Here is a 14,122-nt window from a genome sequence, read left to right on the forward strand (position 1 = left end):
ACCTTTTTCCATATATTGAAGTAATTAAAGACATTCTTTCTAACCTAAGATTAAAATTCATTTTGACTATGACAACAGTCATGAATTAACCCATTGATGAGTAAAATTGTCTGGCATGAGACAGTGTCGGCATGACTGTTCAGCGGGTGAGAGGTAGGGGGTGAAGGGTACCATAGCTGAAACAACCCAAACCTTTACAAAAATGCCTTAGGCCTGGTCATTATCAGCATCATGTTTAGGCCTAATGTTACCATTTTTGTAAAGGTTTGGGTTGTTCCAGCTATGGTACCCTTCACCCCCTACCTCTCATCCCCTACCCCTCGCTGCCAGAATAGTTGTGCTGGACAGAGTAAATCTATGAATTCTCACTCTTAGGGTCAATAGGTTAAGACTAGCCCACAGCTTTTTTTTCCTGGAGATTCCACACTAATGTGCATAGCTGGGTTAGTGAGAGGTAAGGGTCTATCCCAGCATCATGATGTCTGTGCATTGTAGGCAGTTTCTGATGCCCTTTTAGGAAAAACCTATTCCTTTCTCCAGCTTCAATGGGTCAAATGAATGGGCAAAGTTTGCATCCAGTACAGTATTATTGACATAATTTCAGGAAGAGTGAAACAGGATAATGGTCTGCTAAGCCTTAATTCGCTTCTCCATGTGCGCTGTTTAAGGAAAGAAAAGAACTGTGATGCAACCTGGACATTCAGTCCAGGGTTGTGGTATTGTTATCAAGTAACTTTTGGCTTGTATTACATAAAAATAAAACTAGATTGTGATGTTCTCTTTCAGCTTCTCTCCAACAGACAACAAGTTTGCCTCTTGTTCAGATGATGGTTTAGTAAAAATTTGGGATTTTTATCGATGTTCTGAAGAGAAAGTACTTAGAGGTAACTGTCAAAATGACTTGGTCTCCACTTTGAGAATCACATTTAACCTGAAATAGCAATACAGTGTGCTGTTTAAGATTCAAAATTCTAGGCAAGAGTCTTTCCCAACCTGAAGAGTGTACAAGAGGAAAAGTGTAAATCCCTACGTTACCAAATCTAAGCGTTCTTTAGTTCATAAATATGTGCTGAATGACAATACTCTGGCACCAGTTAAGAAGCATAAGCACTTGGGCATTTGAATTGAATCTTCATTGGGGTGGCACTCCCATATCAACTATATTGTTGTTAAGGCAAATCAAGTGTCTAGCTTAATAAAGAGAACATTTGGATCCAAAGATCCTGTGGCCATAAGAACGGCTTTTAGTTCTTTAGTTTGTCCTGTTTGAGAATATGCCTGCCCAGTGTAGAATCCATAATTATTTGGTTAAACACATTCATAGTATTGAATCTATCCAGCAGCATGCTACTCATTCACTATATGGACCAGAGAAATCTGACTTGGAAAGGCTAGCTGAACTTAACTGGTCAACATTGGCGCTCAGAAGGAAATACTTTTGCTTGATTCAACTTTGCAAGATAATTCGTGGCTATACTGATATGGCTTACACCAAATATTTTGCTTTGATGGGCCTGACAAGAACTAGAAGTAACCATGACTGTAAAATCAGGCCTAGGGCAGCAACGACAAACTATTTTAAATTTTCATTTTTTAACCGCTTTGATAATGAACTTTCTACCTAAAAGCTCCCCTCCCTCCCTCCAGTTCCTCCCTCCAGCCTGCAGAATACGTGGACAGGCTTTGTTCTGATGGGATTTGCTGGACAAGAGGACCTAGCTAGCCTAAATTGGCTACTGATTAATCAAAGATTGGATGTCAATATTCTAAAACTTACATAAAATAACATTTTGCATCACTGGTGAGTGCCAAGGTGGAACTGCATCCACCAATCGCAGATTTCTTCCAGTTAGTATCTCAAGAACAGCACCTGCAAGGGTGTGTTGTGCCATGCTAGGTTTTGTTTGGAGCCAGTGCCAAACAACCCACTAAAAAATGTGGGAGGCTTCCAGGAGCATTTCCACATAATTTGCATAGTTTTGGCTTACTTCCTTGAGTGGTGCACATCTTCTGTGATTAGTAAAACTGTGTTGAATAGGTTGTTCATAAAGTTCTGTCATGCCTGCAATGGTATGCATTGGTGCACCTGGCCACTCCCTCAGCCAAGCAAACCATCCATGCGGGGGTTAGATCATCCTCTTCCCATCTTGACATTTGGAACTTTTCTTGCCACCTCTCCTCTTGGATCGTGCCATGGTGCTCAGCAGTCACAACTTTCTCAAAAAGGTATTGATTCTTGCCATTAGTACCTCCTCTCTGTAAAGAAGGGGCTAGGAAAATCTCTAACTCCCTTTGCAAACTTACTGGCCTCTTTGATCAGTAATTGATGCCTTGGGCAGTGGACTGTTCTTCAAAGGCCCTTACTAAGCCGACAGCAGTAGTTGGTTAAGCGCTGTGACTCTGTTGCTGTTGGAGAGAGGGCTGACAGAAAGTCCTGCAATAACTGTGCTGGTGCTCAAGGAAACATCCCTGATGAAAGCAATGGTTTTCTGACCCATGCGCCATCCTTCAGGATTTTTGTAGCTGGACACCCTTCCTTACCTCCTCCTTACCATTCAGTACATTACGCTTCTTGAGATTCCATTATAGCCCGGTGCCCCCATTGACACTTGAGCCATCTTCATAACTCTGTTCAACTAAGTGATTGTAAGGCAGGGTTTAACTCCTCACCCATTAACTCCTCTAAAGATTTGTGGTTGAGATCACCACTCCAGGAAACATTGTAATTGGATATTGTCTTGGTTAATGGAATCCATTCCAAGAACAATAGAAATAAACGTACTCAAATTACTGTATGTCAATACAAAATTTGGTTATTAATAGGAGGGAAAAGCAGCTAGGTCTATACATAGGTAGACCTCTTGGAGTATAAAAGAAACCTAACATATTTAACCTATGTCACATCAAATGGAAAGCAAAAGCTCCCATCACTGTACCAACTCTGTCCACTTTGAGGCAAAAGTGTATTGTCATCAATAGGCATCTTTTTTTTACAGGGCATGGTGCTGATGTCAAATGTGTGGATTGGCATCCAACAAAGAGTCTTTTGGTGTCTGGAAGTAAGGACAGCCAACAACCAATCAAACTTTGGGATCCCCGCACAGGATATCCATTGACAACTCTGTAAGTCATATTTGCTTTGAGAGGCCTAGATTTTCTCTCATTACTTAATTTTATCCCCTTGAAGAAAAAAAAGAAATATTTGATCTGTCTTTTCAACCCAGTTATAGACCTCTTTCATAATGGCGGCCAAATAAATTATTCTTTTGTTTTAAAGCTAATAAGCCCTACTAACCTCGTTACGACAAGCAAATTTCAAAAGAATATTTGTTTTAAAATGAGGGCAGTAGGTCCAATTAACATAAATACAAAAGAATGTAAAGTTGGTCGCCATTTATGAAAGTGGTCTATAAGCTAGTGGTTTAAAACTTTTTATATCAGATTCTTATACAATCACTATATTGATAATTGTTAAGTCTTTGCCTAACCTTATTGATGACTGCTTAAATTGTCTCAAGACCTATTGTTGAAATTCCTGTTGTCCATTTGTTTTGTGTCCATATGAAGGCATGCTCACAAAAGCACAGTAATGCAGGTCAGATGGAACCAGAATGGAAACTGGTTATTGACAGCTTCTCGTGATCATCTGTTGAAGTTGTTTGATATCCGTGCAATGAAAGAAATGCAAACATTCCGAGGTCACAAGAGAGAAGCCACAGGTTAGAGAAATGTAGAGTGATTTGTAGTGCTGAAAAATGGTGATTTAAGAGAGTGGAATCTAACAAGATTAGAAAGGGTTGCTTTTTAAATAAGGTTTTAAGTTAGTATTGATCTGCACCAAGAATATGCATGTTTTTCCTACCAAAAGAAAACATTCTTTTTTCGTTTTCAAATCCCAAGCAGAATTTAAAAATGGTCAAACATGTTTACTTTTGATGGATATATTAGGAGGCTAACTATGTACAGACGATTTATTGGAGTTTAAGTACATTTTCATTTTATTAATATTTGATATAAGTTATATTTGGAAGGATTCTTTGATTTTGCTTCAGTTGACCACTCTTGCCAAAGAACAAGGTCTTACAATGATAGTTTGATTGGTTCTTTATCAAAAAGACATGATTTGTTTTAACTAATTCCTTTAAAGGTCTCCTTTACCGTTGGTGCTTTTTTACTTTTGTTTGAAATTTGCAAAGTAGAACTCTTAAGTGTTAATATCATCTTGTTCAGTCACCAGCATCCCTTCTCTGCAATAACTGTGCCATGTCACAATAATTTTGTTGTTTTGGTCATTTTGGTTTTCTGTCAAGTCTTCTTGCATAATTTGCTGTCTTTAAATTTAGTTATAGTAAACACATTTTATCTCATTCACCTGATTACTATAGATCTGCTTTGTGTCGTGAGGTGATTTTTTTGCAGTTTATAAAATGAGTGAGAATCATTTTGTCTTTGTTGGACCATGAATTATTATTATCCTTGTTGTTTTAGCAATTAGCTGGCACCCTATCCATGAATCTCTGTTTGTCAGTGGTGGCTCTGATGGCTCTATGATGTTTTGGGTGGTTGGGTGAGTATAGCATTACAGTGTGACGCACCTTACCGTGGCCACCTAACAAAGTTTCTTACAAATTATATGCCAATAAGGGTGTGCAAATTTGATTGACAGTCACGTTACGCCTCCTTGCAAAGTTTGTATGGTTATAAGTTGAACACCGTTGCATGGGTTGTTGAGTTGACATAATTATTTACAAGTAGTTGTCAAATGTGTAAGTTTGTTGGGTGGCCACGGTTAGGTGCGTTGCACTGCAACATGTCTAAAATGCGTTGATTATTCTGTAAAACACAATGTTTTGCAATTTTCTTACCTCCACTGTACCTAACATTAAAATCTTAAATTCTGATAGTCCCCTTTCCCTTGGAGGTAAGCTGTGAATGTCCTTGGTGTAGGTATGAACTTTTTTCTGAAATACCAGGGTGAAGACCCTTCGTAATTCTTATTTTTCCTAACTGACTAAATACAGCAGAACCTCTCCTTTTGGACACCTCTATTCAGGGGACACTTCCTTTCACTGGACACAATTTGGTCCCGGAAAAGTGTTCATGCTAATAATAATTGTATCCAACCCAACCTCTATTCAGGAGACACCTGTCCTGGTCCTGGTCCCTTGAATGAAGGTTCCATTCTATATGGTAAATTTTACAGAGGATGTGTACTGGCAATAGAGCTGGCACCTAACCATCTTCAATAAGAATTAGAGGTTCTAGAGAGCCATGTGATATTATTACTTATGAAGCTGTACATTTTGAATCAGGGCTGAGAAGGATGTGGGTAACATGGACCAAGCTCATGAAGGGATGGTATGGAGCTTAGCATGGCACCCTTTGGGACACATACTGTGTTCGGGATCCAATGACCACTCCAGGTAAAATAGCTGTTTACCACATAATCACCCCTTAAACAGGGCTGTCAATAAGGGCCAATAGCCGGCCAAAACCACCAGCTAGTAAGCCATCGTCAATGGTCTACATCATATCATTTTACCACCAGTCAAGATGAAAAATCTTACACTTGTTTAATTATCATGGAAGAAACTTTTAAAACATTCTTCCCCCCCCCCCTCCCCCCCCCCCTTTGTGAGTGAAATTGACGGCATATTTTCAAAGATTAGACAAGAGAAATCGCAACAAAACTGTTCTTGCTTGATCGTTGGTGCAAGTGATGTGAATTGCCTGGAACATTGAACTGAACAGTTCACAGTCTTGCGCTTAATGTGATGAAACAACATGGCGTCTGAGAAAGAACGTTTTTCCATCCTCAGTTAAGTGTGCCAAGCTCACTTTCATGGTCACCTACTTTTAATTATAAGCCTTCTACTTCCAAATTTATTGACATGTCTGCTTAAACGAGTGCAGCTTATTGTAGCTCCATTTGGCATGTGATAATGTAGCTATATTGTTTTTTTTTTTTTTTTGCTTTTTTAGTGATAAGAAAGATTGGATCTCACCAATCATGCAATCATGTAGTGTCATAGTGACTATATGATCAATACCCTTTTGGTGGTGCAGAGCTTTTCATGATTTCATGGTCTATAGTGATGGCTGAGGTGAAATTGCTATGGCTGCACTTTGCACCCAAAAAGAAGGCAACAGAAGGCACTTGCACTATACCTTGTCTACTTTAATTGGTGTTAAAATCCTAGGTCATTGTATTTTGAATGGTACTTAAGTACCGGTAGTAATGAAAGGAAAGGCTTGAACAGGATTTGCAATATTGGTGCAGTGCTCTAGTCTACCAGTTAAGCTGCTCTCCAGCCAACTGGGAGCTGGTCATTTTTTGACTTCATAATAAACCTTTAAAGGATGTAAATATAAAGAGACTGTAGATGAAAGTTATGTCATATTTAAGTGTGGAAGGAAGAATAATAAGGTTTTATACTGTTACAGTCACTAACTTTACTTAAGTGGTAACGAAAGGAAGGCATGACAAATTCAGGCTTGAATGGAATTCAGACCCATGGCCTCTACAATACTGGTACTGTGCTCATGCAATTGAGCTATCAAGCTCTCTGAGAGCTGGTCTTTTTTCTGACTTCATAATAATTTTGGTTTCCAATAGTTTCAAGTAAAGAGAACTATCAAACCCACTACTTATTTTAGGACCCTGTCATATTTGTTACTCAGTCTCATTGATCTTCATTGCTTTTCTTAAGCAAATTTTGGACACGCAACCGACTTGGTGACAGGATGAGAGACAAATACAACTTGAATATTCTTGATACTGAGGATGATGCTGGTGAGTTCTAGGTTATTTTTACCATCGTAAGGAAAAAGAAAAAGGAAAGAATGGAGACTCTTAATGCTGGTTTTCATTACCAGGGCAGTGGTCAGCCTAATTTCAAAAGATTCTGAATTCTGCTGGAGAGGTAGAAATGTACTTTCGATTAATTAAACAAGGAGGTTATTCTGTAACCTTTTCTTTACATTACTTGAACCAGGCTTCTCATCCTCTTAAAAAATACCATAATGTCTAAAAAGCAGCGTAAGTCTTGCATCCAATAGATTTGCCAACAATATTAATATTTTCTGTGTAAGTGATGTCTCCTCAATGTTTTAGAAAGTCACTGCTTACGAGCCAGAAGGCCCATCAGGCCGGCGCTTAGCATGAAGCGACTACGAGTATTTCTACTCCCCCCTGGATGGGATGCTAGTCCATCGCAGGGTTACCCCCAGCATTTCGCCAGTACCCATTTATACACCTGGGTGGAGAGAGGCACTGTGAGAGTTTAGTGTCTTGCCCAAGAACATAACACAATGTCCCTGGCCAGGACCCGAACCCGGACCACTCGATCCGGAGTCAAGCGCACTAACCATGAGGCCACCGTGCCTCCCACAAGGAGTAACTTACCCTCTGGGTAAAAACTTGTTTCCGAAGTCTGTTATCCAGAATTTATCAGATTGCCTGCTTGCGTTGTGTGACTAAAGTGACTCTGCACTTTTGCATAGTTTGGAAATTTTGCAAAAAAAGTACTGTAAAAACCCACAAATAAGTGCATTTTGCATAAATGAGGAATAAACATCCTTTAGGCCTTGTTGTAATCTAGATATCCATAGTCAGATCCTGCAGAGCACATAGACTGTCAAAAATATAAACCTTTGTGGTAGCGCTTATCAGTGACCAAGTTTAAGCTTCTAGGCAAAAACTGCATATACGGCAGAAATGGGAGTATAAGTGCTTAAAAACTGTGTTCAGTCACCTTAAGTCAGACCATTAAGTCACAATTTGTTTGCTTTTTGGGTAGAAGTGGAGAATAAACATTATTTGATTGTCTATGCTAGGTAACTTGGGGAAAAACAAACACTGTACCTTGAGTTAAAAAGAATTATGAAAGTGATAAGCATGTGCACTATTGGTTAGTGCAGCTTACAAATCTACCTTGAGGCATGAATATGCTATCGAACATTTAGTGGAGGCAACAGACATATCCACCATAATTTTCACTGTGTTGAAAGACTAACATTCGTGTACACTTTGAAAAGTAATATATAGTGACATTTATTCTTTTTATTTGGGTCAAGATCAAGGTAGACTGCAAGCAGTCCCTTTATAAATCAGTCGAGCGACCGGCTTTTATGAGGCAGTCGTGTTTTATCATGCAAACAAATAGAAAGACCGAGGGAGGCTCCACCTCAGTCTTTTTGTTAGATTGCGTGACAAAACACGTCTGCCTCAGAAGAGTGGGCCGCTCGACTGATTTATTAAGGGACCTAACTAATTAGAGAGTAATGTAAAGTGCTAGGTTTCTACCCCATATGAACCATGTGAGAGTTAGCCCTACTAATGGAAATGGACCCACATAAAGACGGAGAAAAACTCTGACCAGGTTTGATTCCCACCCTGGTCAGAATTTTTCTCTCTGTCCTTGTGTGGGCCCATTTCCATTAGTAGGGCTAATGCTCACATGGTTCATATGGGGTAGAAACCTAGCACTTCGCATTACACTCTAATCAGTTAAGTCTGTTGAAACATAAGTGCTACACGGCCAACGTTTGTAAAAACGTAACCCTTCCTTGATTTATTAAGGGACTGCCCACAGTCTAAGGTCAAGGCAGCAAAGGCAGAGACAAAGCTTCCTCCTCTGGAAGGGCTCACTTGAAGAAAGATTTAGATTGACCTTTCCTTTTGTTTCCCTTTACACAAATTTGTCTTCACACACTCATTGTTTATTGCTGCTTTGTTTTATTTAGTGTGCAGTGACAATACCATTTACCTGAAAATCCCTATTGAGAGGCCCATTGAAACTCTACACACCCTATGTGTTTGCTTTCAGATGGTGACCAAAATCCACTTTTGAGTACAGCTATCCCAGGAATGGACACAACTCTTAATCCAGCCGAAGATTTTCCAGATATTGACAGATATGACTTGGGAGAAAAAGGTGTGACTACATGCATTTTTCTGTTCTTCCCCTATCAAACCCTTTTTGTGAAACTGGGGCTGATATCAATGGAATAAGACATTTGACTTCAATTATAAATTATTCATTACTTCACATTGATCTGTTGTAGGTCCCTCTCTGGGATTTGGAAATTCACCAGCAAGCAAGATCACGCCCACGCGACCAAAGCATTTTGAATCGCAGAATCCTGGATTTACCCTTCCAATTTTCAAAAACAGTCCAACAATTCCAGGACTTGAATCTCTGGGAGAAATGCGCTCTGGCCACGAAAATGGGAATTCTACATTGCGACCAGAAGCCCCGCCATTTAACCCTGGAGGGCTTATGGAAAGGAACCAAAAAGGTCAATTTGAACCCCCTGCGCCACAAAGACTCATACAAGCTAACAGTTTTAAGCAAGAGCCAAGGCAAAGGCTATTTGATGGGGCTCAAGGAGACCGCAAGCAGTTTGGTCATAGTCAATTTGATGGAAGAGGACCGGCAAGAGACTCCTGGGATGAACCAAGAGGCCCTCCTGGGGACTTTAAACCCTCCAACTGGCGTGATCAGGCCCCTAATGATATTAGACAAGGCCGGGATTTCAGACAGGATGAGGAAGGTGCAAATTTCAGGAGAGCTCCTGGTGAAAATCGTAATGGACCACAGGGTATCCTGGGGTCGCCTCCAAAAAATTATGAAATGGACTCGAGACCTGGGTTGCTTGGGCCTCCTCCATCATCGCAATCTCAACAAATGATGCAGGGATCTGGCGGACCACAGAGTGGACCTAACTCACAAGGTGGCAACGAGTTTCCTAATCAAGGTAGATGTCTTTTTTGAAAGGGTCATGTGAGGCAAAGGTTACCCAAGCTCAGAAATATGAGGATTTGTACATGTACGGGAATCCAGATAAAAGCCTCAAAAAAGATAATTTTGAAAAGATTCTCAATTAAAATGCCTGACCTTTTTGCCATAGAAGGTACAGGTGTAGCTACCTTCCTGTGTGGTTGCTTTCCAGATTGGACGCGATTTGAGCCATTTTTCAATTCCTGGGTTGTCAACGGTATAATAAAATCCCAAGGCAGTACACTACATTCGCAGGAGCCCACCAATTTGAGTCAAATATTCTTGGATAAAGTGGCCAATTCCACATCAGATTGAACTGTAACTTCAACCCACCATCAACGCAACAGCTGTCCTGCGAGCAACCTCAGGCGGTAGTTTGTTCACTCGATTGCAAGAAAACAGCTTCCAAAAGATGCTCTTTACCGATTAAGCATCCACGGCTTCCACCGTTGTTAACAAACTGAGCGTTACCGGGGTGGCAAGACCGTAGTTTGTGAACCGCAAATTTCTTTACTCCCCAGGGTCCCAACATGACTGTATTGTCTTAGTTGTCCAATCACAGTCACGCCGCCTCCTCCGTGTTTAAGCTGGCATTTTGGTCCTCCCGATAACTTTTCAGGCATATGGACACTTTCATTAAGCTCTTTCCGTTGAGCTTCAGTTCTCAATTTTCCTTGTTGTACTAATTGTTTTTGAGCAATCTTTTTCGTTGTAGATGTACCTTTCATGTACAGATATGGTACAGATATGGTACAGATATGGTGAAGTTTACATTTAGACAACTTGAACTGGGATTATTGTTGCAACGCTGCTTTCCATAAAAAAGTAGTTGTCCTTTGAATCCCTACAAGTCTCTGGTCATCAATCAATATAACTATAAGAATCCATCCCAGTATGAAATGACTTGTAGACATCTTTTCCGTACGAACTGAAGTACTTGAGTTAATTTTCTATTCTTGGATTTAGGTTCTGGTCCTAACACAAACTCCAGGCCGGAAAAGGGGCCTTGGCAACCACACCCAAATGCGCGTGAAGAAAATAGGAATGAGCTTTCACCAAGGTTTGACATGGGAGATAAGACTTCTTGGCATCCTCATGACCTCAGCTCCAGGGGCTTTAGGAGGGGAGCTCCAAGAGGGCGTGGCCATGACATGTCCCTTGCTCATGGCTCTGATGATAGTCAAGGATCCAGTCATGGATCCTCTCATCCGTTCATGAACAAGCTTAGTTCGAGAGGTTTCAAGAATAATGTTGGAGGGCGTAATGAGAATAGGGACCCTCGCTGGGGTGGCCCTTCAGATGAGCCCCAACAAGGAAGAGGCCGGGATGACCCTCCTGGTAAGCAGTTCATCTGATTCTGTTTGATCAACAACTCTTTTTCATTTGCCGTCCGTTTCTCAAAAACTTGCGTGCTTAAGCTCCCTACTGTTTGCCAGAAGCATAGACCCCGAATTGAAAGTAAACTGAAATAAAAAATGTACTTGTAAGATTTCTTCTCTCGTGCTCTTTTGTAGTCAAACCCCGGCCTGGATCTTGTTTCAGAACTGTGCTGAAAGGCAGTTGCTGTCACGGTTTATCATAGTACCAAGGAGAGTTTTCACCTTTCTCCATTCTAGGATTGTATGCCTCTGTTCAACATATGAAGAGTAAAACTCCCGTTAAAAATACTGAAGAAGTATGTTAATACTTGCGATTTCCTGTTGTAGGTCTCTTCGACCGACGGGATAACTGGGGGTCCCAACAACCTCATGATCCTCGAGGACCTCCACGCGATGAACCACGTGATCCCCGCATGTCGAGGGGACAAGTTCCCCCTCCATCCGAGACAAAGGAAAATAAACCAGCCATTCGGCCATTAATGAGCTTGAGTCCACCACCACTTCCTCTGGGGCAGGCAGGGTTTGAATTCAATCTTGATGACGATTCATGGAAAGCTGGAGCGGACAGGCGCGGAAGGAAGCGTTCAACAGATCAGGAAGGTTTCAGGGAACCCAAAACCATGCGATCTGAGGATGAGTGGAGGAGGGGACCTGGTGAGTAGTATTCTATTGTAATGTACCCGGAACAGTCGGGATTGGGTTTTGAGCAAATTGGTGTTGCCTCTGTGGGTGAGTGAGACACAAAAACTCGGGAATCAAACGAGTTGATAGGGATGAATCGTCTGCTTCAAAAATTTAAATACGGGGAGCAGTTTACCTGTCACAGTGGTCATTTCTGTTCGGGGAAAAAATAACCTTTGAATGAAAATATACCCAAATTAAAACTCGAAAGGAAAGAGGCTCAAAGCAGTTTCAATACTTTCAATACTTTTAACATACTTTACTATTTACTAGAATTGAATCTACTCAACCCTTTCACAAACAGCAAAGTTGTGGTACCACATGAAACATGTTAGCAAGATGCACTCGTCGTTGTGGCATAAAAAGGTTACCATGGAAACAACAGCCATCTAAAAACACTCTATATTTTCTCGTGAAATGCCAATATCTGAAAAGCGAACCCGGTGACCACCAATTTTTGTTGCTGTGAAGGGGTTAACAGACTAAGATAAAATTATCTGGAAAGGATTTATAGCCACCTTTCAATTGGAGAATTTTAAGGTGGCTCTGGATCTTTGTAAAGAGTTTTCTCTTAGCTTGCTAATCACTTATTTTTCTCTACTTAATTTCAGTACCTGGATTAAAGAGTTATATCTTAGCTCGATAATCGCTTTTTCTTTTTTCCTAAGGGTAAATAAAGGTGTCTATAAGTGTATCTGGCTTTTTTATCCACCAAAAGTAGATTCGTTCCACGACATAAGTAGTCTTGCGTGGACGGCAAGTACGTTTAAAGGTTACCATTGAATCAGTGGTGTTTGGTACAAGCAGCGATTCCAAAACAAGTAGTTTTACGTTTTTACAATTTTTACTTTTGTATTTCACTTGTTTGAAAGTTGTCCTTTTCAGCACCTTTTGTTCGTGAAACGAACCTTCTTTAGGTGGATGGACAATTTGGCGAACAAAACAAACGTTTTGAATGCGTGAGAACTGTGTGCATTTCCCTTTTAGGTTACAGTTTTTTTTCTCATTCTTAGTATTTTGGTGACTCGAATTATGCCTTCCCCTGCACAGAAAAAAACTGAGAAGTCCATCCACTTCACATTCCTCGTTCTCTTTTGTTGGCGTTTGAAGCATCTTCAGTTGAAACAATATTAAGATCGTTTTCTCCAACGGCAACGGGAACGTCAGTTTTATTTGTTGCTTGTCTCTTTGCACAAAATTTCTGTTAAGGTTTTTTTGCTATTTCTTCCGACGTTTTCAATAAAGATGCCTTCACCAGTTCAAGTAATCTATCTCGTCTCACTCTCAGGAATCTTACTTTCTCCGGCTCGCATTATAGCTCTCTAATTGGTTGAAGACTGTGCTAATATTCGCATGAATTAGGATCAACTTGGTGAAATGGGACACAGAGATCTCCTTCACAGGTCACGTTGTTATAGCAACCCGTACATAGAAGGAGTAAAAGTATAAACATTCATCTCATTCACATAGCGTATTTCCTAAATTGAACATTATTTAAATGTTGTTGTTGAAAAATAAGTGCTACACGGCCAACGTTCGCAAAAACGTAACCCCTCCTTGTACTTGTACAAATAGGAGGCAGTGTGGCCCAGTGGTTAGAGCGCTTGCCTTGAGATCCGGAGATCCCGGGTTCAAGACCCGCTCTGACCACTCGTTGAATTTGATCCTGGTGGTCCCTGGTTCAACTTCCCAGCTGCACTTGTAAATAGCCAACTGGTTTGCCTCCGGCCAGTTGGGATTCTTAATAATTGTTGTTGTTGTTCTGTTCTGTTGTTTCGTTGTGTTTCATTGGCCCTGAAAAGCCCCAATGGGGAGCGGTCAATTAGTGTGTATTATTGTATTATTGTATTATAAATTCATTGCCGTGACATTGACATCTTAAATTCCCACGTCTTGCTTCCGTCTGACCTTGTAGCTCAGTCGGTAGAGAGGCGGGGATCTAAGCCGAAAGTCGTAGGTTCAATTCGTACCCTGGTCAGAGTTTTTCTCTGTCCTTGTGTGGGCCCAATTCCATTAGTAGGGCTAACGCTCACATGGTCTATATGGGTAGAAAACTAGCACTTTCCATTACTACTCAAAACGTTTTACAAGAAACTTATGATACGTATACTTTGACCCTTCTGTAGATCAAGGACCGCATGATGGCTGGCGAGGACCAGAGGAGACATTTGAAGACGGACCATGGCAGGATGATGACAGAGGGGCATTTCCACCCGGTGACAGTCCTGTGAGAGGAAGGGGAAAGCCACGAGGAGGAAGGAGAGGACGCGGAGGAAGGAG

General features: G+C 40.9%; 1 protein-coding gene across 1 annotated transcript in view; it reads left to right on the forward strand.

The window, feature by feature from the left end:
* LOC138052156 (uncharacterized) overlaps positions 1–14,122 on the forward strand; it is a 30,564-nt gene that overhangs the window by 15,352 nt on the left and 1,090 nt on the right. Inside the window, exons 6-16 of the mRNA XM_068898531.1 lie at positions 787–884; positions 2,997–3,123; positions 3,568–3,719; positions 4,489–4,567; positions 5,313–5,423; positions 6,711–6,793; positions 8,829–8,936; positions 9,067–9,759; positions 10,749–11,120; positions 11,489–11,815; positions 13,969–14,122. The exon at positions 13,969–14,122 is cut by the window's right edge and continues 1,090 nt beyond it. Coding sequence (XP_068754632.1) covers positions 787–884; positions 2,997–3,123; positions 3,568–3,719; positions 4,489–4,567; positions 5,313–5,423; positions 6,711–6,793; positions 8,829–8,936; positions 9,067–9,759; positions 10,749–11,120; positions 11,489–11,815; positions 13,969–14,122 — 2,304 coding nt within the window. The remainder of the gene's footprint in view (positions 1–786; positions 885–2,996; positions 3,124–3,567; positions 3,720–4,488; positions 4,568–5,312; positions 5,424–6,710; positions 6,794–8,828; positions 8,937–9,066; positions 9,760–10,748; positions 11,121–11,488; positions 11,816–13,968) is intronic.

Source organism: Montipora capricornis, chromosome 6 (assembly GCF_036669925.1).
Source record: "Montipora capricornis isolate CH-2021 chromosome 6, ASM3666992v2, whole genome shotgun sequence".
NCBI lineage: Eukaryota > Metazoa > Cnidaria > Anthozoa > Scleractinia > Acroporidae > Montipora > Montipora capricornis.